The following is a 27,312-nucleotide window of genomic DNA, read 5'->3' as shown; positions in this document are numbered from 1 at the left end:
GAGAGAGGAATTAAAGGAGATGATACTAAGAAAGCAGCCCATTTCCATGGGACAAGTGTGTGAGAGCCAAGATGGTCACCTTCCCCTGCCTGCTTCGGTACAAATGCAATCAGTTGCCATCCTTCCAATGCTCCACTCCCCTCCTTCTTTCCCTGAGCTCCCAACACACTATGAACCTCTCCAGCGTTCAGGCAGGGGGTTTTTTCCCTTCTGAATAGCATCCATCACTCCTTCACCTTCCTCAAATGGACTCTCTGAGAAGAGGGAAGGGAAGAGATGCATTTCTTGCCTTAGGATTCCCAGCGGAACAGCTGTTTTCCCTGTTTTATCAGAATGCCTCTTGCAGAAAAGGGAGCCAAGGTAGAACACAGCACAAGCCAGAAATAAATCCTGCAAAAGGGTTAGTCTTGCTATCCTTTTTATCTGCTTCTGTCTCAGTTCCAATTTTCATTGGCTGCTGCTTATGGTGCACTTCCCTTCTAAATCTGTGCAATCTCTCCTGTCTCTATTTATATAATCTATGGAAACTCTGTTGTTCTGCCACATTGCATACAAAAAGTGAGAGTAACAATAACATAATCCTAAAAATGTCAGGGAGATGTCCCACAGGGTGACCACACGATATCCATACTGCCACTCTTGCCCTTCCTTATCCTAGTTCCTTCTTACCCTCTTGGTGAGTATCTTATCCCACACTTGCTTCATAACCTGTGCCCTTCATGGCAGGCTGTGTACCTCAGAACTCCAAACCTTTTATGAAAACAAAATGGCTCCATGTGGGTGTAGGTCTGCCTGTTTGTGAGCAACTCTGTACAGTGGACACCTGACTGTGCTTGTAGGCATCTCTGGATGCTGTGCAACAGAAGAGGAAAATAGGTGCTATGGGTTGAAGGTGGCAAGTGCTGTCACTGTATCTGAAGGATTAATAGCTCACAGAATAACCTTTCTAAAATTAGTAGCAGTGAAAGAGAAACTCATGTTAGTAACTGTTATTGCAGCACTTCTCAGGTAGCCACAGAACCGAATGGAGGTATTTCACACCTGAATGTCAGTACTTCATGGACCTTATATTTTGCCCTTGGCAAAAATCCAGTGGTCTCAAAGGACAGTTTTCTCAAGGTTAAAAAAACAAGGACTCTGGCCAAGGAAGCATTGCCTCAGGCTCCACTTGGACTTTGGGCACAGGGGTCACAAGGGAACAGTTTTCTTGAAGTTTTACAAGTTAAAAAGACAGACAATTAAAGATAAAATCTTAATTTAGTCAAAGATTTAATCAGCTCAGGGGTATACCAGAAAGTCTAATAACCTACTACTGCAATTTTCATTTATCCTAGCTGAAAATCTAGTATCTGGACATTATTGCAAACAAAGGCAAAGTTTATTAAGTTTCTAAAAAAACATTACCTCCAAACATGCTCAGACTACATTTTTTTCTAAGATACTCTTTACCTTTTTTAACATACACAACTTTTATCCATCTTTCCCCTTTCTTCTTTGGCTTTCCTTCTCCTTTATTTCTTTGGCACATTGGCCTTCTTTTCACTCTGAAGTACATGTCCCTTCCTGCACCCTATTTCAGCATCAACTTCTTTTCCTTCTCCCTCTTTGATTTATTCCTTATTCTGTCTTACATTCTCACAGTTCACTGTACTGCATTTTTAGATACTGGCTTTGTTCATATCTGTGATGGTTCCAAGATGCCCCATCTATAGTGGCCCATGGCACTTTGGTTCCTGATCTCAAAAGCCTCAGTGTTGAGTCATCCAGAAAACTTGAGTAATTAGGTGTTATTTCTATCATAAAATTTCTTCTTTTAATTCTCTCACCTGTGCTCCTGAGTGGTGTATTTGAGCAATTCTGCAAGCTGCAGAGGGTATTTGCAGATTTTCTGAACAGGTGTGAGAAGAAAACCATCAATGGCAATGTCAATCATCTGCTGAAGCAAACGACAAGCCTCGAAGAAGTGGCGGTATTTGCCCTGTTTCATTAGTTTGGAAAGTTCAGTGCAGGCACTGGGATGATTGTTACAGTACTCTGAATAAATAGCAAAGCCTTCTTGCTATTAAAAAAAAAAAAAGTCACAACTTTAATGAAGTATTTGTCTATAAAGAAGATAAGCTATTTTTGTAACATCTTATATATAATTAAATTAACAAATCCATTTTTTATATTCCAGGCTGATGAGACATGAAACTATGCAGAAATCTATTTTAACTGTCAAAACTCTGTACCTTCTTTTTCAGAACACAGAAATAAAGGTCTCTGTTGAGTCAGGATAATCAAACCCACTTTAAGAAGTACTTTTCCTTGGGAAAGACAGCTATAGGCTTAGCAAGAGTCTATCAAGAACTCACAGCCCCTTTCCCCACCACCTTCTTGCCTTAATTTCTTTATAAAGTTTTTGCATGTGAAATATGAGATCACTGCAAATAGTCCAGCTCATCTGTGATCATTACAGTTTTGAAAAGGAAATTTAAAATTGTTTACAAAGTTACATGATTGCTAAAGATGAGGAGAAATCTAAAACATTTAGACAGTTAATTAATTGCAAATTACTTTAAATTCTAAAATGCTGCTAATAGTATTTGAAAAGCATTTGTTACTAGAATTCCCCCCCTAACATGGTAACTTAGCTTTTTATTATCATATTTTATTAATTTCATAAATAAAATCAACTTTTGCAACCTACATGTTGAAGAAAACATGACCCTATTTCACTTAGATGAGGTTCCTCTTTGTTGTACTGTTTCTCAAGATCCTTCAGAAACTTCCTTTGGAACTTGTAAATATCTTCAATATTTCCAAAAATGGTGCTTAACTGAGCTGTGGTGAACATTCCTGTATGTTTGCGACACTGACGAATATAACCCTGGAAATGAAATAAAAAGCACTCATTAGTTTGAAGGTGTCAAACTGGTTCTGCCCTGAGCAAGCCCAGCTGAGCTGGCCAAACCCCTGTGACCTACGGGCAGGTGAGCAATAGGCAAACAGATGTGCAACTTCAGATTTGCATCTGAAATGTTTACTTAATTGATTATTGTAGTCCAACTCCTGCCTCGCAGTACCAGAAATCAAGTAGGGAACCAGAAACCTCCAGTGTGTAAAGCCCATTCGCACCTCCTTGTTACAAGGTCAGCCCCAGCATGGTGCTACTTTTACTTTTTCACAGCAATTTCTCTGTCGTAACAATTTTTTATGTGGATTGGAACACACCCTAAAACAATTAACATAAAGACAATGTCTACTAGAGCTAAAGTACTTGTATGCACAGCTGGCATATCTTCATATACATGTTACACAAAGCTGAGCATGGTGAGTAGGACACAATGCAGGCACTGAATATTCAGGAACAGCAGCTGTCCTCATACTCTCCTATCTGTTAAGGTGCCAGGGTTCAGAGGAGTGGGAAGTTTAACTGGTATGCCAGGGGTTATCCGTCAAGCTCCTCTCTTTGCCTGCTGTCAATCAGGTCTCCTCCAAATTGCTTTGGGAGCAGACAGCTGAAATAGTCTTGCAGTTGCTCTGTTGAGGTTTACCAGGAAGCATTACTGAATATTCCTGGCACTGTTATGAACACTCTCCTCTATAGCCATCTGCTTTGAGAGCTGTGCAGTGGCTACACTGCAAGCCAGCTACCACATTTCCTGCTGCACCAACAAGGAAAAGTATTTCCTGTGCAGCTCTTGTAATACAGACTGCAGACACTTCTTGAATGTAAAATGTGTTTTCTGGGTATACTCCAGCTTTTTGATCCTGACTGCACCAGCCCAATTGATTCATTCTATTGCTAAGCTTGCAAATTTGGATTACTATCTGCCATAGCTTTTCCAGCTTAGTCTTACTTGAGTATGTTTTCAGTCTTATGTTCTGCTTGCACCCTACAGATTCATTCTGAGGACAGCAGACCATCTCTTACTCACATGTTCAATATGGTGCATGGCTTCTCTACTTGGAAAGTGTGTGTTTGCTCTCTTGTACTAAACTCAGAGGCATGTCAGATTTTTAAAAAGAGGTATAGAATGCATTAGAGAAAATTAATTAACTAATATCAGTCTAAGACTTAACAGCTGAGTAAAATACCAAAGTCATTCTAGAACCCAGCTAATCATGGCAGCAACATAGCTGAGTACTCAAATTTTTCCCTGATCTTTAATGCATGCAATCAAGCTTACCAATTTATGTAAACAATGAATATAAATGACAAAATTTACATTTAATGTTTTTTAAATCAGACAATTAGTACCCATTTTTGTTCTTTTTTTCCCCTGTTCTTTTTCTTCAAGATGCATAAAAAAGGCCTGATCTAAAAACTACAAAAAAAACCACCCAAAAAACTAAAACCAAACCCCACTGCTGTCTTGTCTACTTTGTTGTGCATGAAATAATCTAATTCTAAGTGGTAGACTAAAGGATGGTGTCATGGCAAACACAAGGGCAGCCTTAGCAAACTAAGGATACAAAGAATATTTTGGTAGGTTGCTTAGCACCATTCCAGATGCTAACCACAAATACAGGTCAAATACAGGTCAGATGCATCACAGCCCATGTCAGAAGACGCAAACTTCAGTGAAAGGTATTAAGAAGATTCTTGTCTAAGTGTGGGCCTCCAGCAAAATTTGAGCAAAGTAGAAGAACACCCCCTCCCACCCACTCCCATTTTATGATTCAAACAAGCAAGGTAGATCTAAAACACCTTTACATTCCTTCAATGCTTCTAAGCATCCAGCAAAAGTCCCTTTGCTTGAGAAAACAAAAATCTCCAAGCAGCAGATACTGTTTCCAAGTTAATTTCAAAAAGTTTTGTCCCTGAATGGCAATATCATAGTTACTCAAAGTTTTCTATATAAACTAAGCAGTAAAAAGTTCTAAATAAACTGGACTTCCTCTCTCATTGTTATAGAAATAGAAGTCAGATAGCAAAGCACTTTTTCCCTGTCAGAAACTGAATTCTTTTTTTTTTTTAAAAAAAAGGAAGCAATACCTCGTGGCAGAGGACAGAGAGGAAAGCTGTAAAAGGACGCACGAAGGGTCTGACTGACAGCCTCAGAAGCTCAAATGGGAATATTTTGATATGAGAAACTACTCTAGTTCTCAACTTATATGACATCTTTAGTTCAAGTTAGGTCAGCAGAATGTCCTGAGGTTAAAGGCTGTACCTCACAAATGTCCTTGAGATGCTTGATATAGACTTGTTCTGTGTTCATAATTTCCTGTATAACATTGGTTCTCATCTGATCCTTGTTTTCAGCTATTTTCTGGCGATGCTTGCTAATATCTGCATCTTGTGCTTCATCCTGGATACTATTACAATTTTCTGGCACTTCTTCCTGATTAACTCGCAGCTGCAGCCAGAACAAACAAAGGAATTAGAGCAAAGCAGAAACTTTTACAAAATATGGTAAAACTGTTACAAACTTGTTACAATTAAGTGAAAACTTGCTACAGAAATGTTCCCATTCTTACCTTAAAGAGGGGGATTTGTCTCACTGTGCCCACTGCATATTCAAACAAAGTGTTAACATTTCTGTCTGGTTCAATACATGGCTTTCTACTCATAGATTCTGAGGGATACTCTGCTGTATTGCCTGTGTACTTTTCAGACTTAAGGCTATTTCTGACCCTTACTAATAGTTTATGTGTTATTTTGCCCATGCTAGCATATGGGTAAAATTACAAAAGTAGGCAACTTTTGAATAGTTTCCCTCTGCACGAGTTCCCCACCTGTATAATGTGGATAACAGCACCTCCTTTTTCTGACTCTTGTCTGATTGCCCATGTTGGCTGGAGATCTAGGAATGGCACTATCAGGAACCATCTCTAGCACTTTGAGTAGTACTTCATGCAGAGTGGCCCAAGCTTCACCACAGGCTCTCAAAAAGTACTTCAAATTACTTTCTAAAATATACTTCAATTTTATACCATCTTGAGAGTTACACTGTCAATTATCTGTGTGAGTTCTGGCTACGGACTTCAAACTGTGAACCAGATTTCTACACCATGTTGTGATAATAAATGAAGTCCTATTTTACCAAGAAATCCCTGCAGCATAGATTTCCCCACACCCTTATGAAAACTGTTGCATCCTCTCTGTATAGAATGATGGCTCCTGGTTGAGCTTTCTGCTCCTGTAATCTCTGCTTGAGAATTTCCTTTGGTTTACAAAAGGACCACAAAAAAGGAGAAAACAGCTTAGAAGTTGTCAAAGGAGCTAAGGGACCTTAGGGTGTGATTCTCTATTGTTTTGTGCCTTGTGAACTCATTCGGAGTTACACCCCTGACATACACTACATACATGCTGATGATCAGGCCCTTCACTGAAATATAATGCCATGACAACTGTCACACTCTGCCAGGAATCTCGCAATGGTGCAAAAGAAAGAGAGTTACCCACCCTGACAAAGCTAGCTGGAAACCAGGCTTCTTTGTCCTCATTTCTTCCCCACCACCAATCTTTATTGGAAGCTTCCAGAACTCTAATGACATCTCCAGCTTTGAAGCCCAGCTCTTGATCATCCATAGTGACATGGTCCCAGAGAGCCTCTGCATAGACAACAGTGCCATCGCTTATCAGCTGAGATAGGAAGAAAATAAGATTGTGAAGGACAAAAGATATGAAAATCACAAAAAGATCAAATACCTCACTAGACCACCTACAATTACTCCTATTACAGGATAAAACTGTAATTCTGGATTTTCAGAAATCTATGCATGTGAGAACAATTAGAATCCTGATCCAGAGCAGGTACATAGGCTAACAAGTTACAAGTGACAGGTCATCACTGCTGCTGGATTATTTCTTACGCTGGCTACCACCATTGCACTTTTTATGAATAGAAAACCTCAGACCCGTGGAAAACAGCTCTCTGCATCCCCCAGGCCTGTCCCTGCCCCAGTGTTTCAGCAGTGCAAAGCCCTGGATGTTACCTCATTAATTGCCAGCTGTTCGCCTCCAGGCTGCAGGTACCTGGGAGCAGCTTGGCAGAGCTCCTCGTAGCTGTAATCTTCCTCACTGCCATTGTCATCCACTAAGGCTGAAGATTCAGTCCCACCATCTGCAGCAACTAAAACAAAGGTGCAACAGCTGTTTGCTTCATCATTTTTATGATTCAAAGAAAAAGAACAATGCAAGAGGAATAGCTGAGAAATTGCCTTTGTTGTCATGAATATAACAATAACAACAGAAGTCGAAGTCAGCAGAGCTCTCAGGAAAACCACTTTTCCATCATTAAATACTTTTTACTCTTTTCCAGAGTTTTCTCATTTAGCAGATGATAAAACTGTGAAATTTTTGTATGCAAAGAGGTAGAAACAATCTTCCTTTATTTTTTACCCAAAGGAAACCTCAAATGACCTCTATCAGAAGGGAGGCCCCAATGTGGTTTTCCACATGGCAGATGAGAGAGCCCAGCAGCACCTAGTAGTCAGCTGGGACACTGTTATGCCCAGGCTGAGTGCCCTCACACTGTCACATCCCCTACAGGGTCACAAGGACACACACCTCCATGGAACCCATGCACAGCCCCTGCCCTGCCACCTTTCCCAGACACTGGAGGACGCTCTCGCAGCACCAAGGTCTGAGGTGACAGAGAGTCTGGACTGAGTACGGTGTAACTGCCCAAGCAAAAACCTGTTCTGATTGCCCCAAATCACAAAAAAATCTTGGTTTGACAACGGCACATTTTCTAACCAAGGAGGCAGCTTTGTATATAAATAGAGACCAGGACTAAGATGGGCTTAATTTTATTATACAGCCACATAAATGAAGAAAAATACCATTTAAGTGACTGTCACTATGCATATGTTACAGTATAAAACTGTAAAACCCATTTGGGGTACACCACTGGGTGGCAGATCCTTTTGGTGATGATCTCCATACTGGCCGATGAAGAGGACTGGGCACTGATCTCAGGAACAAGTCATACTGACTGACTGATGCCCACTTTGCTCAGTGCTGGACCCTGTCTGAGTGGGCTTGCCTTTGAAATGTCTGTAATGTCCAAATCCATCAGAATGGGCTGGCAATCAAGAAGCATTCATGACTAGTGGCCCAGTGCCTGAGCACACTCTCTGGTCCTTGTTAATTTATCCTTAATGATTTATTCCTATGGCAGGTCCAAGCTGTGAATAACTAGAGCCTGAGGATCATACAGTGCTCAAAAATGCATTAAAAATAAAAAGTAAAAAATCAAGTAAAATTTAGAATGGGCTGCTAGCACTGAACTCTTTTGCTAAAGGTTAGCATGTCCTAGGTATGTTGCCACACAGCCTGCAGAGCATCTCTTACTCCTGACCTTTAAGCAGAATTACTGAAACTGCCAATTTTACTAAGCAGCAAGGCAGAGCAGCAGGGCCCTGGCACTGCCTCTTCTCTAGTCTGCTTCAAATCTGGGTACTGCCTGCCTGCTGAGCAAGGGGCTCCAGATGGGTGAGACACACTGCTGTCATCCCCTATTGATGTTACAGGGAGAAACACTGCAACTCCATCTTTATGGGCACTCATACCATCAATAGCATCTTTGGTCATCTGAGTATTAATTTGCAAGAGAGATCAAAGCAGATTACCACACATATTCACCAAAAAAATCTTAAAATATACATTCACATTAATGGTATAATCTGTCTAAATTGAGAAGATGCAGAACTCCTGTTTAAGACTTTTTTCCCTATAGATTCCTAAATCTGAACACTGATAAACTTTTAAAATATATCTTGCGAAACTTACTGAAACTGCTTTATTCTAAAAAACTGCAAATAAATATTTCATTATATCAGTTTTTATCTTATAAGGCAACATCAAAAAATTAATCCTAGTGGTCCTTTATACATCTCCACTCTACTATCAGTACTGCCTGTTCATTTGCTCCAATAACAACAACACATCAAAATAACCTAATTCATTTGGCTCCAGACAAAAAATTACTACAATTATAGGATCGATAGCTGTTTGTTATTCTGTACCAGACCAACAAGCTTACATTGACTTTGTAGTTAGACTCAAGTGAAATCAGTTGCTTGCATTCTGCATCTATTCCTTTATTGTTTACAGATAGAAATATCAGAGGGAGGGATGTGCTTTCCTGGTTGCACCATCGGGATACAAAAACTTAAAAGACAGCATGGGACCGATTCAGATCTCCTAGCAGCTTTGTCAGCAGTGTGAGGCCGCAGGTTTCCATGGATGACAGAGAGTAAGCATGACCAGAATCAGGACCCCTGACTACCACTGTTTATCAGTTCAATCTAAAAACACTGTTAAAAATAGCGAGAAGAGAGCAGGTTCTACTCACACGTACCCATCTGAAGGCTCTCCAGACTCCAAAATCGTGCCACTGCTCCCCTGGCTACCATGCTGCTGTCAGACTGGACACCAGGGCAAAGGTTTGAGCTCTAACAGGTGATGCTCAGCCCTAAAGGGCTGATGGAGGATCACAAGAGGCTCTGAGCTGCGGGAAACAGCCTGTTCACTGCCTTCAGCTGCTGGCAGTGCCTCTGAGGCTGAGCGTGACTGGAACTGCCAGTGGTGCACTCAGCCGCTCAGCCTTGCTGCCGAGAGCTCCCAGCTCTCTGACATCATGGGGTGCCCTTAGGGAGGAAGTTCAAGAAAAGAAACAAAAACCTGGCTGCTTGTCCCTGGCCATGCTGTGCCTGCAGCCGCCCAGACCACTCCCATAGTGCCTGAACATTGTGAGCGCAGCAAGCTCAGGAGTGCATTTGTTTTTCATTAAAGCAGCTAAATGCGATTTCAATCTATATTCAAATGACTGCAGTTCAAAGGGAGAGTTGCTCTGGATGGGAGCTGGGAGTTCCTTGTATTACAACACTGTTTGGAGTATCGGTCTATCCTTGTCATAATATACCTGTTCAAATTCCAGTAGAAATAAACTATTAAGGTATTTTTTGCACAGCTATTAAAACTTCTCTTGCTTCACAGGCAAATGTTGTATCGTTATTTAGGGCCCAAGCAGCCCAAGTGTAAAGGATGCATCAGACTGCTCTCAGGAAAACAGGGGAAGCCAGAGACATTTTCTCACTGAAACTACTTAATTCAGCTGGTCCATCAAATAGGGAATGAAGCAGGAAAGCACCCAAACCATCCAGCTTTCTCCTGGGTCTGACCTAGCCAGAGCACGACCTCATTCATTCACCATGGGCCAACATTCACCAGCCTTATATTTGTGTCATTCTGCAGTGAAGCTGGATCAGTCCATGCACTGGAAGCAAAAGCAGGAGCTGCTCCCATCAGCAGAGTGCAAAGCCTGCTGCAATCTGTGCTTGTACACAGCACTGTGTTTACAGTCTGGAAAGCTCCATAATCCTTATGGCTTCTTTTTTACCTGCAAACTGTTGCTCAGCTGAGCCTGTCCTGTGACTGGGTACTGCCTCCTCCTCCAGGATGTGTTCACAAAACCCCGAAGGCATTTCTAACACAGCGACTTCTCAACACCCACTGAAATCACATGCTTTCCCCCAGCACTGCCTCAGACAGAGAAGGAAAAGCCAAACATCACCCTGCAATATTAATGCCATCTTCCTGCAAAAATCCTGTCTGTGCTGCACTGCACAGGAGACTGACAGGAATTCTCTTCCGAGTCTCCCAAACTCCTCTATTATTTCTTGCCGCAAGGACTCTTGTTGGATAGCACATTAAAAATAAGCTACTGCACATTATACGCCCTGTGAATTTTTCCTGGCACAAACTAAAACAAAGCAACCTAGCAAACAGAAGTGACACTGGAGACACTGAAGTGCTGATGAACCTGGGACCTGCAAGTGAAGGCTTCAAGCTTTTAATCAGCCAGAGCAGGAGGTCTCTGCCATATCAAAACCCCTATTCACTAGGGAAAAACAGTTGAACTGCCAAAAGAAAATCAGATCAAACCCCATACAGCTCTTTTAGAAGATATATGAAAAACAACCTCTGAAAAACAGTCTTTTGGTTTGATTTCTGCAGAACAGAATGGACTGTGCACTTTTGTCCAAGAACAAACTTAATGCCTCTGTGGAATGCTGCCAGGGTGGAGTGGGGTCTGCTCTCCCTCCTTTGCCCAGGCACATCTAGCAACTGTTCAGCCACAAACTGAACGACCACCAAAGTGCTCATTTGAGGTGAGGTGTTGGCAGGTTTGTCTACTGATCTGATCAGCCAGGGACAGGAGGAGGCACAAACAGTCCTCTGTAGTGGCAGTCCACAGTAATCTCGTCCAAAAGCATACTGAGCTGGCTTACCCACTGCACAGGGCACTCTGAAAGGGCTGTGGGTAGCACATACTAAAATACTAAATGTAAAACTAATTTACCCACCTCAAGTAAATCCAGTTCTAGATAATACCCTCTGGTATCATAGAACCCACCACTCTGGGGCAAGCCATAGATCACCTCCAACCACTGCTCTGACAGCAGGCAGTTGCAGATGCCCAGGAAGGAACATAAAAATAGATGGGGCATGTAATGACATTTTTCTGATGTACTTTTCTAATTTCAAGCTATCTGCAGATCAGAGTCAGATCCCTCCTGGAACCTTTGTGTTTAATGAACTGAGTTTTCAAACCACTTTCTGAATTTTGGTAAAACTGTTGGGATATGAAATATTATGTGTAGCAATCAGTTTCATAGTTTAATTTTATAGAATGTGAAAACTGTATTTTATTTTGAACTTGCTCTCTGGTGATTTCACTTGGTGCCCTTTATTCTTACATTATTTGAAACAATAACTATTATCTGTTCATTTTTTCTATCCAAAACAGACTTTTATTTTTCTATTGTCCTTTTTACCATGTTGCAGAGCCCTAGCCACAGTAACCACTCCTCCCAGAGACACTGAGTCAGTTTTCTTGTCTTTTTGCCTTTCTCTGTATCGTCCTCTGTGAAAAATGCCTTTTGGGATGGAAAGGAACAGGGAGATGGCCCACACACACAGAGACCAGTAGCACAATTGGGCTTTCTGTTTTGTCCTCTATTTCCTTCCTACAAAATCCTGCCCTTCTATTTACTCTTTTGACTGTTACTATGCACCACACTGACACTTTAAATGTCTGTTAGGATGGCAAGATCTTTTCCTGAATGGCAATATCCAATTCAGAGTCCATTCTTCTGCAAGCATACCAGGCTCTTGTGCCTCCTCCATGTGCACTACCTTGCCGTTATCAACACTGCTGCCAGTGCAGTGCCTTGTGCCTCACTTTTAATACCATGAATAATTTAGTACACTAGCAAGAACTACCATTTCATTTTATACTTCCCTTCCCACATTATTTGTGAAGACTCCATGCATGTGCTGTTTCCTTAAGAAAACTGATCACTTTGCTGATTTGTTCCTGAACTGTGTCCACACAGGCTGAAACCTACTTAGTTACCCAACTTTGATGAACTGGGAATAGTTTGATGGTCATTGTAGGCAAACATCCACAACAGGATACTACTTGAAGACATTTAAATTTATTTAAAGAAATACCAGCATCCACATTCGAATGAACCATCTAAATCAGAAGGTACTGGTCACAATTAAAAGAGCTGAGAACAACCCACCTCATCCAAAGGCAATTCTACTCTAACCTTCCTTGGCTGAAATGACAAGGGCCTCAGATCATTCATTTAAACATAGCTACCTAGCACCACATTAAGTGTTCTGGATACCCTGCTGGCCTTTGGCTGCCACTGGAGAAAGGTCTCCCATAGGTCCTCTGTCATATCTGCCAGATTCAGGCAGATGCTTAGGTACCCCACACAACACTGGACTCTGGGATGGGTAATTAGTCCTCTACTGCCTGTAATAGGTGTACTAAAATTTAACTCTTATGTAGATCCCTTTATTTAGACTAAATTTAGATGACTTAAGCTGAATCCCACCCTACATACTCAGAGCTGAGCCTATCTAAAGGAGTTCACCACTCAATTTAGCAAAAATCAAGTCCCCCACAAAAATATGCAAAAAAGATGGGGTTTTAAGATGCTTATAAAAATTGCTCTACTCTCATAAATAGTCAATCTCTTTAATATAATTTAAAACTTGCAACCCTTTAAGCGTAAGAGTAGCAATAAAAGTCTCAAGTGAAGTTTCCCTTATGTTTTGTCTGATTATTATTCTGTTTCCTACAGATGACATTTCACTATCTTCTAATAGCTATTTTTCTAAAAATTTACATCTCCACTTCTATCTCCTATTGTTAGAAGAGACAATGTATTAGGCTTTAGCTAGTAACTAAAATAAGATACCACTGTTTTTCAGTGCTTAAGTTTACAATTACTTTCTATAATAAAGGGGGTTTGTACTATCAAATTTCACTGTGCATGAGCAAACAAAAAACTCTCACATGTTCAAAGACAAGGAAATGCCTTATGATTTAAGAGAAAAAAGGAAAGAGATCAGAATGTATGACACAAGTCACTTTACCATTTTCTGCTGAAGCTCCTTAACAGATCTTTGCAATTGCTTTCAGACTGCGAAGTCTATGATATTCCGCATTTGCTTTCAGAGTTTTGATTTCAGAAGCTTTTCCTGCTCCACTTCTATGTTTATTGTAAGGACTCATGAAAGTCACATCCAACATAATCAATATTGCTTTGGCCTCATTGTCTTGAAAAGTAGTAGAAATCTTGGTTTGTGTATTTGTCATCCTGATGCTTATGTTTACGAGATCAGTTATTCAAAAGCTAAATACCTGGAAAAATACTGCTCTCGGGCAGTTGTCTAGGTAACTAATATTATTTCATGAGGTTTCCAAACATAAATTGGAAAGGATAACTAAAAACAGAAAAATAATTCCTACTTTGTGGCAATAAAAGAGTCTCTTTTTTTCCAAACTATCTTACAGCAGAACTGTTATTCTGTGAGTGATCCTTCTGGAATCAGGGACTGAGATACCATGTAATCCCAGCAAGGGTCTCAGCATTAGATCTCTAATTTACCTCAATGTCTGACCTGGATCATTAAGTATACTAAGATGTGTACAGCAAGAATATGCTCCAGACATGGATTTTAAAATAGTTCCCAATATTTTACTACAATATAAATTAAAATACTAACATAGTATATATAGGGAATCTCATTGCTATAGTTAGAAATTCTCAAGTCTCCTTCTTGGTGAGCAGCTTCAGAAGAAAACCGTTCTATTCAAGACAGGAAAAAGTAGTTTTAACATGTTCTTACATAAATTAATTTGTAGTTGAGGTATTTTTGAGCAGGATTTGGACATCATTGAATATAAACTTATCTTAGAACCACTGAAGCCAAGTACTGACTTGTAAACATATGTGTAATTTTAATAAAGAAGCATTGAAAATGCTATTTGTTAAGCTTTACTTCATTCATAGCAAGCCCTGATGGAGAAGATTTCAGGGTGAAGGATCCCAGCAGTATTTTGTTCACTTTTAACAGAGTGAAGGATATAAAGTGAAAATTTTGCTTTTATTTCCAACTCTTGCCAGTGAAACACAAATAACTCTTCAGATTATGCTCACAGTGCTCTGAAAGAACACAAGTGGTATTAACCCAGGATCTTCTCATCCCACATTAAAAGAAATGCTCCACTAATACTAGACAGGACTTTCAATTAGCTCCGGATAGTGTTGCATGCTAAGAGTAAACAACTACAGCAAAAATACACAGGGCACATCAGAGTCTGATAAAGGACAATACTTCCAAAAATGTAAAGTTTTCCAAGAACCTGTCCCTCATGTCCCACAGCCCTGGTTGGGCTATTTATTTAAGGCTTGCCAATTTCAGTAGTTCAGCGGAATTCATGGCAAATAGAAAATTAAAAATACATGTGGAGTGTCACTAGAGCTCAGGTGTGAACTCAAGCATATTAGAACTTACTTCTTTCATAATCTATTAACTTGAGGGAAGTATATGAATTGAGTTGAAAATACAGAGGTGTACATGGTACAGAACAATAAAATGTCAAGCAGCAGATGTGAAAAACAAGTTTTACATGACCACAACAGCTACTAATAAGAAACTCAAAACCAAAGGAACTTAGGTGGGTACTACTTTGTCAGAGTTGGTTTGCACCATTTTGTGTTCCATGTGATATTCTAATTCCTGCTCAGCCTGGAGGGAATAACTTTGAGATCTACAAAGTTAAAAACATTTGCTCATCTTACCATTAGATGTTCTCATCTGCCGCCTCCGTCCAACCCGGTCCAGGCCAATGGGGGTACTTTGTGAAAAGGTGAGTGGCCGGAACCTGGCTGAAACAGCTTTGTACGGGGGAACCTGATGGGCTGGAACGGGTGGCCGTGCTACAGGCTACAGGAAAAACAGGAAAATCCAGTATCAGTAAAGGGGCGGCAAGAAAGTTGGAGAGGACTTTTTACTAGGACATGTAGTGATAGGACAAGGGGGAAGAGCTTTAAACTGAAGGCAGATCACTTTAGAATAGATATAAGGAAGAAGTTTCTCGTGATAAGGGTGGTAAAACATTGGAACAGGTTCCCCACAGAGGTGGTAGATGCCCCATCCCTGGAAACATTCAAATCAGGCTACAAAGTGAGTTCTGAGCAAACTGTTCTAGTTGAAGATGTCCCTGCTCATTGCAGGGGGTTTGGTCTAGATGATCTTTGAAGGTCCTTTCCAACCCAGACCGTTCTATGATTCTATGAAGACTTCATGCCTAAACGTTCTGGGTTCTAACTGCTTTGAGATGAGCCTGTGTAATGCCGGCTGCCATTGCAAACACACATCTCAAGGGAAAGCCAAGGAGAAGGAAGGACCAGATGTGCTATAGCTGGAAGTTCTGTTCATATCCTGGGATGTTTGCTTTCTTCAACTAAATGTATTGCTTGTTAACAAAATAAACATGCTGTACAGGACAATAATAATTGTCGAAATGTTCTTCTGCTCTGAGTTCTCAGGAGTCTCATTGAAAAAGATAATACTAAGTTTACTGTAAATTTATCTCAAAACCATTTTCTTTAGATAAATCATTTATTTGCTTAATTATGACTAGAGAAAACACCGGTTATATTTGCAAATTGAGTCTGATTTTAGGTTTTCCCTGAATAACTCCACATTGGCCAGACTGAATGACCTTGCATCAGCATTCAACATTAAACAGCCAGGCTTCAGCACATGAATTTCAGAGAGACTCATCTTTAGATCTTCTCTTATCAATCAGTTGTTACAGTTCATAGGCCCTTCTATCAAGTAATCTGAAACATAAGGGATGTTTTTTTATTTAACTATCTCTTGACACTGTTAGAATTTAATATTGATTGAAAATGTTTTCTCACACCTAAGATATCAGACCAAAACAAAATACAACAAAGAAGAAATTAGTATTACACTTTCCAAGTATTCTCATGGGTTTTCAAAGCTTTTAAGGGAAAAATCACCAGTGTGAAGAGCAATCTTTGAAAGCCCCACATAAAATACTTCTAAGCATATGTATTCCTGCTTCATTAGTTCTTTTTTACATTCCAGTTACAAATTCACTTTCTGATATGACTGTCAAAAACCTCACTGTGTGTTGATTGTAAGTTAACTACCTCAACTTCTGACCTCTCTTCCCGAGTGCTTTAGCTACATACCAGGATCCTACACCACAGAGTAAGTCTGATATGTTGTAGCAAATAGCTAATAGAAGTGATGGCAGTTACTGTATGCAAATAACTGGCTGACTAAGCAAAAAAGCTATTTGTTTCTAGGCAACTAAAATTTTCTTCTAAGGCCTCAGTCCAAATCCCTTCCGCAGACAGACAAGGATGTGCTGCTACTCAGTGGCAGTCCTAGAAATGCCATCATTTGGCTTAAAAATGTGCCCTTGTTGAGAATGCTCCATAATTTTGGTCTTGACCACAGTGATCCAGCAGTGTGCTCATTTAACCCCAGTCAAGCCCTTGTGGCAGCATCAGAACATGGAAAGAGTCAACTCAAACAGCTGCCTTGATGGATGTTCCCCTCCTTATTAAACTGATGCAAACAAGGTTTGAAAAGAGATCAATTTGCTTTCAGCAGTAAATTAAGGGCCTGGAAAGCGTTGATTCACTTCCACAGTACAACAAGGATTATATGAGTTGCCAGTACTTACTATCCCTTGAAATCCATCTATTATTCTTGAGTAAGATGGCCTAGAATTTGTAACAAAAATTGTCGTAGTTTTTTTTAATCAAAGTTAAGCAATAAAATTAATTTTAAAATATCCCAATGATACTGGGTTTGAAACTAAAGCCTTTGCCGGGGTAAAAGGTTCATTTGCTTTATCTGGGGTTTTGAATCAAGATGCACTTTTTCATCAGGGAATTATAAAGAAAAAATGTGTAATATACAATAACAATGTTTGTGTTACAAATTGCTTTTCAAAGGAGACTGAAAGTCCTGCCGTTGTTTTACCATTTTAGTACCACTAAACTTCCCAGTAGGAAATGAAGTGGCATGAGAAAGATTAAGAGGATTCAAATTCCATTAATAACCACCAGAATCACATTTTTTGAGGATGTAAATATTCTTTTTTTTTTCTGTTGCTTTGTCAGCTTGACTATCCCTTTAGGCAGAAGTCCTTCACCTGTCCTGAAAAGTGGAAAACATGTGATGAGTGCGGTCTTAAAAAGCCCGTGAGCAGGAAGCTCTGCAAACAAGTGCAAGGTGGGCCACCAGTACCAACACAACAGTAAGTTCCTCTACACATTGTACCTGCTCAGGACTACCTCCAGGGAAAAAGGAGCAACTTTTACCTTTCAGAAGTTTCTAATTTCTCACTTGTTTATTTAAGCCAACAGAGGTGGCAAACAAGTATATAGGTACTGCTCAAGTACACCCTGCTTTCTTACTGTTTTCTTACATTTGTTTCATCTGGTCAATTTAGTAATATATGAACAGACATTTTATTAATAGAGTCAGTTTTCTTAGACTCTTTCTTTCAGTGATTTCTAAATTTATTGCCAATTTTCTCAAGCGATGTCTTCATTAGTTTTAAGTATCCTTGCCATACAAATACCAAGATTTTGACACCACTGCTAATGCCATAGATTTTGAACAGACTGCTTTTGGGTAACTTGAAATGATCAATAAATAATGAGTTATTGTCATATTTGATTGTACTCCTCTGTTCCTCAGGCCCAACACTCTGTAAGGAGACTAAACACACAACTGTATTACACACAAATGAGCCCTTATAAGACATAATGATCATTCCAAGAAAGAAATCAGGTTAATTTAAAACACAGAAAAGATTATCCTAAAGTCAGTATCAGGTTTATTCCATGCAGTATTGTTTTTTATCAGGAAGACAAAGTAATTAGTGACCAGGAAAGCAGTAATGTAAGTAAACGATGCCAGCTTGACAAAAGGGAAGGAAGAGAAGGAAGCATCCATTCTATTTCTAGGCTGAAGACAGAGACAAGGAAGTGAAAGGGTCTTCTGCAGTTTGCAGAGCACATCTGTTTATCTTACTTGTGTCAGCAGACCTTCTCTCTCTTCTACTGGATCGTTTCCATAGAAATGGACCCCACCTATTACAGAAATGGGTCGTCTTTTTCGCCCTCTGTGGTAGCCTACTGTATTGCTTTGGGTCACAGACCCTACAGATGCCAGTCCTGGCTGATTTTCTCCATCCATGCAGTCTGTCTTCTGAGACTCCACTGCAACTGCATCTTCTGGTATAGAGAAACTTCTGATTGACATTTGGCCATAGTCTGAGAGAGGTCTGGGCCGAGATCTTTTTCCAGAGCCCCATCTCCTGGTTGTGACTTTCTGTGAGTCTGCCTTTTCTTCATCCTGGGATGTGGACCTCTTCCAGTGGTCATCAGAAACAACCTTTTTAAATGTGAACAAGTCAAATAAGCCACAGAATTTTCTGACAGTTAACATTTAAAAGTTTGTTATATTGCAGATCAACTTAACACTGCTAAAACAGAAAGAGTTACCATAAATACAACATGTACAACTGACAATTCAGAAGTAACTTTGCAAAGGAAAGACATGATGATTCTTGTCATGAGTAACACCCAACCATCACCACATCTTTGGCACACATGACTACTCACACTAAAAACTCATCTAATTACATCCACAGTACAGACAGGACCTATCATAAACACTGAATTTACAGAATAATATCTTGGAAAGATAGTTCTGCACTCACAGGTCTTGTTCCTGTGCACAAATAGGATGTTACAGGTAACACCAGTCAAAACAATTCAATCGGCATACTGTGTTTCTGGACTTCTTACCAAGGCTTGTAGTGATAGGACAAGTGGTAACAATTTTAAACTGCAAGAGGTTGGGTTTAGATTAGATATATGAATAAATTCTTGACCAGAACAGGTTGCCCAAAGTAGTGGTGGATGTCTCAACCATGGCAGTGTTCAAGGCCATGTTGGATGGGGCTTTCAGCAGCCTGGTCAGGTGGAAGGTGCCCCTGTTCATGGTAGGGGAGTTGGAAAAAAATGGGCTTCAAGGTCCTTTTCAACTCAACCCATTTTATGATACTCCTCTGTTTCACCTCTGTTCAGTGATGAAAATAAACAGTTACGGCTGCAGTTTGGCTGCTCGCAGATCCCAGGTAACTGTAACCGATACTAAACCAATCACACTTCCTCCTACCGCTCACTCCCACACTCCCACTTGGGTCAGATGTAGAGATTCTGCAGCCACAAGTGATTTGGGTAAGCGAGCTCATCCAGTTTGGAAGGGAGAAGCTGTGTGCTCTGGGAGATTAAAGTCACACAGACTAAGATCAGAGATATATTCTAACACAAATACAGGAAAAACTGATGGGTTTAGAGAGGAAGTGTAGAAAATAAGCATGTTGTTCCTATTTAACAGCACGTCTGTCTCACAGAGTGAGTCACAAGTATCATAATTGTAGTGGTACAAGTTTGGAAATAAAATAACCTCAGCTGAAATACCTGTTAGAGGGATCATTTTTAAGCATTTCAATGCATTTGAAGTAAAAGTGTTGTGAATTTTTGTAGCAAAACCCCTGCAGTTTTTCAGAAAAAAATCAGCACATAAAATTTTTTGTTCACTTTTCCCTCAAATTTCCAATTTCTTGGTGTTCCTTATCTTTTCCTGGCTTCTTTATAAAGAATAGAAAAGATACTGAGAAAGCTAAGAAGTATTCCAAAAAAGAGAGGCATCACTTTGTTTGTTTCTGACTAAATTTTGTTCATCTGTTTCAAACCAGATGAAGGCATTTCAGATATTGCATATTTAAAGCAAACATGCAGCCCAGAAACAGCCTTTTACAATGATGCCTGTGACAGAGGACTTATCTTCTGTCACCTTCTTCCCCACCTGCTGTTTTCAGCCAGGCCAGACAACTCCAATGAAGGCCAAGTAAAACAGTGGGCAGACATTGCTTTTTGTTTGAAAGACAGCTTAAGACAAATTTCACGATATGAAAGCACTTCAGCCAGTAAGAAGAGTTATTAAACAGTTAATATTTTAACATGATTATTGCAATTAAGGTATGAAAAATTTTCAATGTTATACATTGCTCTACATTCAATTATTTCACATACAGCATGAAATTTGTTCTAAATAGAGCACTTACACAAATTTTGACTTCTGTGGCATGACACTTGTCCCTCAAGCATGCCTCAGCCTCTCTACAGACTTTAGCTCAGGGCCAGTTTTAACAGTGCAACCAGTTCAGTAGAGAGTCACTCCCTGCACTGACACAGCTTCAGCAAAGCTGTTCCGTAAATACAGCCCCTTGGAGGACTGTGCAGCAAAATCACAGGTTAAATAAGGTTCTTACCTCAGAATCAGACACTGGCAAAGGGTCTCCACATATGCAATGACTGAGAAAGGAGTTCATGAGAGTCATTTTATGTTTTCGTTTGGCAAAGTCTTGTCCATAAAAGCTACAAATGTGAGCACACTCTCTGCACAACCAGTCAGGCGAAGTTCATCCCATGATCCTGAACTTTTAGACTGAGGGAAGGACACGTCACACGTCATCTTCTAATCTGCTTTTTACACTCTTATCTTGAGCAATAACATTTGCAAAGAGAGGACTGCTCTCCTTCTGCAGCACTCCACCTACGGAGTACTGATCCAAATGACAGCCAAATTAATCTCTGCTTACAATAAACAATGCTGAAGGATGTGTGCTTTTGGGCTTAGATCTACAAACTGCACTGAAGAATCCTAATAAAAGAGAAAACATAATCCTCTCATTGCAAAAATCAGAGGAAACCAGACTGACAATCTCACACTCAAGTGACCCACTCAAGCAGGACCTGATCAAGTGACCACTTAGTAAAAGGAATAAAATATCCAGCACACAACTCATAGGCTCCAGTACTGCAGTCACTTAAGCATGTGTGATTCTTGACATTAATGAAAAAATTCTGAGGAAACAATTTTATCTCACCTGTGACTTGCTTTATACTGATACAGCACCACTGACCTCAAATTATCTTCTCCTGATGAATCAGGGAAATCAGGATGACATTATTACTGGTAACATCTACAGATACGTAAGATACTTCATATAGGATGAAAATCAAAATCTCATGCACGAGCTCATGCATTTGAAAGGCTGGTCAAAAGTTTCAAGGCATTTTGAGATTTCTGAGAAGTTAAGGGCTAAACTGAATCTACATTGGATTTTTTGAAATTCCCACCTGCTAGTCTAGCAAACAGTACAGGATCACCAATGCTAGCAATCAAGATTATTAATCTTCTTTTGTAGGCCACACATTCCATTTGATTTCTTCTAAGATTGCAAAAACAAGCAGCTCTGCTTATTTATACTAATGCAAATGAATTAATTTTATCTGGACAGCTAAGTTCCTACAACAGCAAATAAGTTAAATCATTGTATTTCTTTTTTATTTCCTGACAGTAGTAGACTTACAAATACAACCATCTAAAACTAATATTTACTTTGACTCAGGCTACATTTTTATTTGCTTTTGATCCCTTAGGGTAGGATTTGGGTCCGGATTCTCATATCTAAATTTTGACTCTGCAATGGAGGTGTCTGTACATTAACTAGATGTTAAAGCCATTATCATAGCATGTAGAAATCTGGGATGACATTTTCTTGCCTTCATATAGGAACTCAGGGCCATTTCAAACGTCCTAAGCAATCTAAAATATCTCCACATGCCATTCATCATGCAAGTATGTCACTGGACCTATGGGATGCCTGGGTGATCCAGAAGCAGCCCCTGGGAATGAGGGGGAACCTGCCAGGGCACCTCCAGCAGTGCTGGTTCTTTTATGTTCCTGCAGTCAAGTTGAGCCCCCGAACAAGAGCATCAGCCAAGCCTACAGACTGGATCAGCCAGGCAGCACTACAGGCAGGAATCATATGCTAAGCCAGACTGCAGGTAGATGTAGATGGTAATACAACTGTGTTCCCCAGTGCTGTGGGGAGCCCTACTTCATCCCCATCTCCTGTTCCAATAATGTGCAACTTTTCCCACAAGGTGCCTTCCAGCTGTGTGCAGCTGTCTTTGGCACCTGCCTCTCACTGCATTTGACAGCTATTTTCAGTTGGGCTCATCTCCAGGTGCCACTTTAAGGTGTGCTGTTAATGGTGTGTTCCCCAGGAGCCCCTGACTATACCAAACAGGGTATAGAAGAAGCTTTCCCAGGTTGCTGCCAGGCAGACAACTACACTGTGGAGTCTGAGCCCAGCCAGACCAAATCTCTCCCGTCCCTGGGCCCAGACAAATTTCTCAATCCAGGCACAACAGCTTCAAGGACTTGATCATTATCTCACTCAGCTTGACTTGGCACTTGTACAACCCTGTTCCATATAATGGCACATGACTGCTGCTGGCATTCTCTGTACTCATTAACACAAAGGTAAGCAACATCAGCATCAAGTGTTTAATCACTGAAATCTTACAGTCTTTAGAACCAGGTTCTCCAGCTGTTACTCAGACTACTGTGTACCTTTGATAAATGCAGCACCCAAAATTGCCTTCAGAAGGAGTGCTGCCCAAGGAGCATGACATCTGATCCATGCAGTACTGATAAAAGGGTACTTATGTGGATGCAACTTTTATCAGTGATAAGGCATACAATTGCCAGTACCCAAAATTGCATGGCAGGACTCCTGCTGGAGCAGTTAAACCAACCTTCATCCTATACCTGACCACATTCTTCGCTGCAGAGAAAGCCCAAACTAGAAGTCTGGCCCAATACAGCCTGTTGCTGGTCAGCTTCCTGCTGTTGGCACACTTGTGAGGCCTGGCACCATGATAGCAAAGGGAAAAAAGGCCTGAGTATTTTTTAATGTGTTTTACCAATAAACTCCCTAATTAAAATCACCCTTCTATAAATGTGTTGAATCCTGTGTACATTGCTGAGGCTCCCCATCCACTGATCCGCATTTCAACCCCTGCAGTAATGATTTGGATTTTTTAAATTTTATGTTCTAAATGTTGAACAATTAATGTTTCATAACATACACATGTAGACAAGCATGGAGGTGTAAGGGGACACATATCTCCTTTAAGTTTTTTCCTACCTCGTAATCTGCTGGGAAGTCACAGGTAGGTGCCTCTTGGACAAGGACCCCCAGTCTTATCGGTCTCCAGAGGAAAGAACATCCTGGCCCCTTTTATGCCTCTTTTTTATTTTTCCTTAGCTGAACAATAAGTTACAATAATTCTTGTTTTGATATCTGTTGACATTTGAGCTGCCTGGCTGAAATGCAGTTATGCTAACTACAGCTGCCTTTTTGTAATGCAGAGAAAGGAAATAATCAAAATCTAATAACATATTTACAAAGAATGCATATTAATTTCCAAATGCAATTTACAAAAAGGTGTGATAAATTAAACAGATGATGATTCTGACTGAGATTAAGTTACAAGGAAAACCTGTGTAGGATAAGTAGTTTCAGAACAGACTTACTATATACTCTCTGTGAAAACTGGTGATAATAATTCGTCCTGTTTTCTGTAAATGTCAAGACTTAAAAGGATCACAGTATTTGCGTATGTCATGTAGGTATCTTTGTATTTTGATCAAGAGTATACAATTCTGTATACATTTAGGGGTCTGTTTAAAAATGTACAAATTTATTACACTAGCAATAACAGCTATGTAACATATTATAATTGTTGACTGTTAAATAGTTATTATTTCTGTATAACACTGAAGCTGCCAAATGTTAGGAACTCAGTAGTAATATCAGAATTGACTTTTCAGTTCATGCAGGCCACCAAAAATAAAAAGTACTAAGTGATCATGACCTTGTGGTCATAAATTATTTTACCACCTTCACTTAACAGACTAAAAGTCTGGACAACGTGTCTCCACCCAGGAACATGATAAAAGGCAACCTTTGCACTTGTTGCTAAATAGCAGTGGGGCAGCATTAGCTGAAGTTCATTTATCAACACTACTAAATGAGGTCAAAAGCTTGTTTTATGTTTCATGGACATGATCTTTGGTGGGTTTTTTGGTTTGTTTTTTTGGGGTTTTTTGTTGCAAAACATTGCAAGAGATACAGAGATTATGAGACTCCATATGAATACAGAGAAAAATATTTGTTGTTCCAAGAGCAAATTTATTTATTGTTTTCTTTCTGGATTTTATAAAAAGATTCTAAAGTGTTATGAGAGCCCAGCAATCCTGATCCAACAGGCTGACAATTTCCAGCAGTGATATGATCACAGCAATAGCTACCATATAAATGACTGCTTTTACCAGAGAAAAAAGCACACCTTCAGTGATTGCATCTTCTATCACAAACAAACCAGAGTCTAGAAGAAAATTGTCATCTACTTCTTTCTAATTAAATGCAGAACGCACTATATTCTTTTTCTTTACATCCCTCCATTTCCTCTGCCACTAGCATTTCTTTTTTTAATTAGCCATTGAAAAGACCTCATATAAATGCATCTATTATCTATCCCTAGAATACACAGTGCTATTCAACTGGTGGTCAGCAAGACAGGAAAATACAATCCATAAAACAACTGAAAAAAAAAAACTGCTTAAGAACAAATACAATTACACCTACACAAACAAGCAAAGCAGAAGAATTCAAAGTAATACAACCATATTCAACATTCAATGTAAGTTTTAGCTGCTTGGAGGATAATCTACCTTTTCTTTCTCCCCTCTTCCCCTCCAAAATTGTGTGAACCCGCAGTTTAAAAATTTGCAGGGCACTGCTTTTGATAGGTACACCCTAATGGAATACCACTCTACTCCCAGAATGGGTGCAGGAAATACTTAGTACTGTAATAAAGGAAAATTATATTACTGTGCTTTCTGACATGGTAAAACCAACCCCCCATAGTAACACAAACTGCTGCAGTAAAACAATAATTTTGGAAGATTCAGAAATTGGGGGGAAATTTATATCGTTTTCCTCTTGGGATTTGTTGACACCAAAGCAATTGTGGTGTTCTAATTAAAAAATACTCTTATAAAACTGCATTTAAAGATCAGACTATATAGATACAATTCCAAACGAAAATTAGCCATCTATTTTCTAAGGTCTTTTAATACAGGTTTGCTTCATTTAACCTGATCCTTGAAAGCCTGCTTATCATAACCAACAATAAAGCTTTCCCTCTCAGCAATATGCCTTACCAAGGTTAGCAACTTCACCGTCGTAATATCCACAGTTCACAGATAAGGAGCAGATGCAAAGCAGTTAAATCATGTAAGTCACAGAGGAAGCATAGGGCTGAACTGGAAATGACAGGCAGAACTCATGACTCTCAAATCTGTTCTTCAGCCTCAAGGATTTCCTTCATCCTCTCCTGTAACTCACTTCCAAAATCAAATCAGCTAACATACTACCAACTGGCAGAGGGGAGGAGTTTGCAGGGAAATGTATTTGATTTGCAGAAATAACCTCATCAGGCATACAAAAATGCGAGTGTGCTAAACCCAGAAAACTATTTCCACTAGTTTTCTGGTGATTGATACTTCCAGATGGCTGAGTGATGCTCTTATACTGTTCCTTCTTTACTCCAGTATCTGAACTGCAATACCAAGCACGTAGTGTATAGAGTATCCATATCCTCAGCCTCTTCTAGAGGATGCACAGGCATCAATAATCCCTAAATAAATCTCTAAGTATTTTCTAAATGGACTCAGAACATCCTGGATCAAGTAAGAGGTCTAAAAGGAATTTTCCTTTTATTTGTCAAAACAAGTAACTTTTTCCAAACTATTTTGGTAAGACCCACTGGCAAACCTTAAAAGCCAGATGATAACCACAGGTTGAAAGTGGAACTTTGTGCTAGCATAACAAAGCATAAAATGCCATAGGCCTCTGCATCTTTTCAGTGTCTCTCCAAACCGAGGTTCTCTGGTTCCTTACCATCTCCACCCTTCCAGAGCAAAGCCTTATCATCCCTGCCCAAGCTCAAGCCCTGCCAAGGGCAGATCCCAGCAGCAGTCACAAACTCCAGCTCATAGAGCTCCAGCAGGGTGGAGCTGCTTGGGTAACTGTATCTGTACACTATTATTTCCCATAGTATGGAGCAGGGGCAAGGCTGCTGTGGCTGAGCTGCTGTGCTCAGCTACCCCAGTACCCAGCTCCTCTCCCACCCTGCCACTGCATCCCAGTACCATGAGCAGCACAGCAGCCTCCAGATGCCAGCAAGGGGAAAGGCAGCTGCCTTCGCTCAATTTGGACATCTCAGTCCCCCAGCACTGAGATGGATTTTCAGTGCTGACAACTCAACACTGTGCTCGATGTAAAACCAAGTGCTGTGGCCACAAGAGCCATTCCACTCTCTGGGGTACTGTTAATACTCTTGATCCCAGGGTTAGAAACATATGGATATTACTGAGATGCTAGAGGACAGCTACAGCAGTCAACTATCAGAGGCTCTGGAAAATCAGAGGTACACAAATGCAGTAAGGAAAGGGAGCAGCTTGCCCCAGACTAACTGCAGTGGAGTCCCTCTGAGCTCTCCCCTTCAGCATCCACAGACATTTTTGCAGGAATGACAGTAACTATCTGTACTATCCTATGGTTTTCAGGAATGGCCAGTCTTATTCAGCACTGCAGAGTTACTTGGTCTAAAATTTAACCTGATCCAGAATTCAGATTACTGTCATGACTGCCTTGTTTTTCTTCTTCCTAGTAGCAGATACAGCAACAAATGATTACAGGCTGTACTGAATGGCAGACAGCTCTACTGCTGCAAGTTGGAAGAGTTTTTGCTGTGATAGGAAGATATTCATGTCCTTTGAGGGCTCCCTTCTGCATTATTTCAGCGATGCATTCTGCAATTTGGGTTTGTAGCAATTCATAGTGGTTTCCGGTTTATCTCTGGGCAAGCACTTCTGGAAGTCACTCTTTGAGTGACTATAGTGTGAACACATCCTGACTTGCGCAGAGCAGCTCAGAGTTTAGTGTAATCCAATGTCGCTTG

General features: G+C 40.2%; 1 protein-coding gene across 6 annotated transcripts in view; it reads right to left on the bottom strand.

Moving 5' to 3' along the window:
- SPATA13 (spermatogenesis associated 13) overlaps window positions 1–27,312 on the bottom strand; it is a 71,462-nt gene that overhangs the window by 11,064 nt on the left and 33,086 nt on the right. For 4 of the 6 annotated variants that reach the window (XM_071553779.1, XM_071553769.1, XM_071553759.1 and 1 more), the window contains exons 3-9: window positions 18,389–18,751; window positions 15,103–15,247; window positions 6,925–7,061; window positions 6,392–6,571; window positions 5,157–5,342; window positions 2,690–2,869; window positions 1,827–2,059 (exon numbers count right to left, since the gene is read on the bottom strand). In XM_071553779.1, coding sequence (XP_071409880.1) covers window positions 1,827–2,059; window positions 2,690–2,869; window positions 5,157–5,342; window positions 6,392–6,571; window positions 6,925–7,061; window positions 15,103–15,247; window positions 18,389–18,751 — 1,424 coding nt within the window. Of the gene's footprint in view, window positions 1–1,826; window positions 2,060–2,689; window positions 2,870–5,156; window positions 5,343–6,391; window positions 6,572–6,924; window positions 7,062–9,293; window positions 9,483–15,102; window positions 15,248–18,388; window positions 18,752–20,699; window positions 20,890–27,312 lie in introns of those variants that run through there. The other 2 variants (XM_071553798.1, XM_071553807.1) reach the window with 2 other exon arrangements.

Source organism: Pithys albifrons, chromosome 1, assembly GCF_047495875.1.
Source record: "Pithys albifrons albifrons isolate INPA30051 chromosome 1, PitAlb_v1, whole genome shotgun sequence".
NCBI classification, from domain to species: Eukaryota; Metazoa; Chordata; class Aves; order Passeriformes; family Thamnophilidae; genus Pithys; species Pithys albifrons.
Note: the sequence above shows the minus strand (reverse complement) of the source record. Positions and strands in the feature narration are given on the sequence as shown.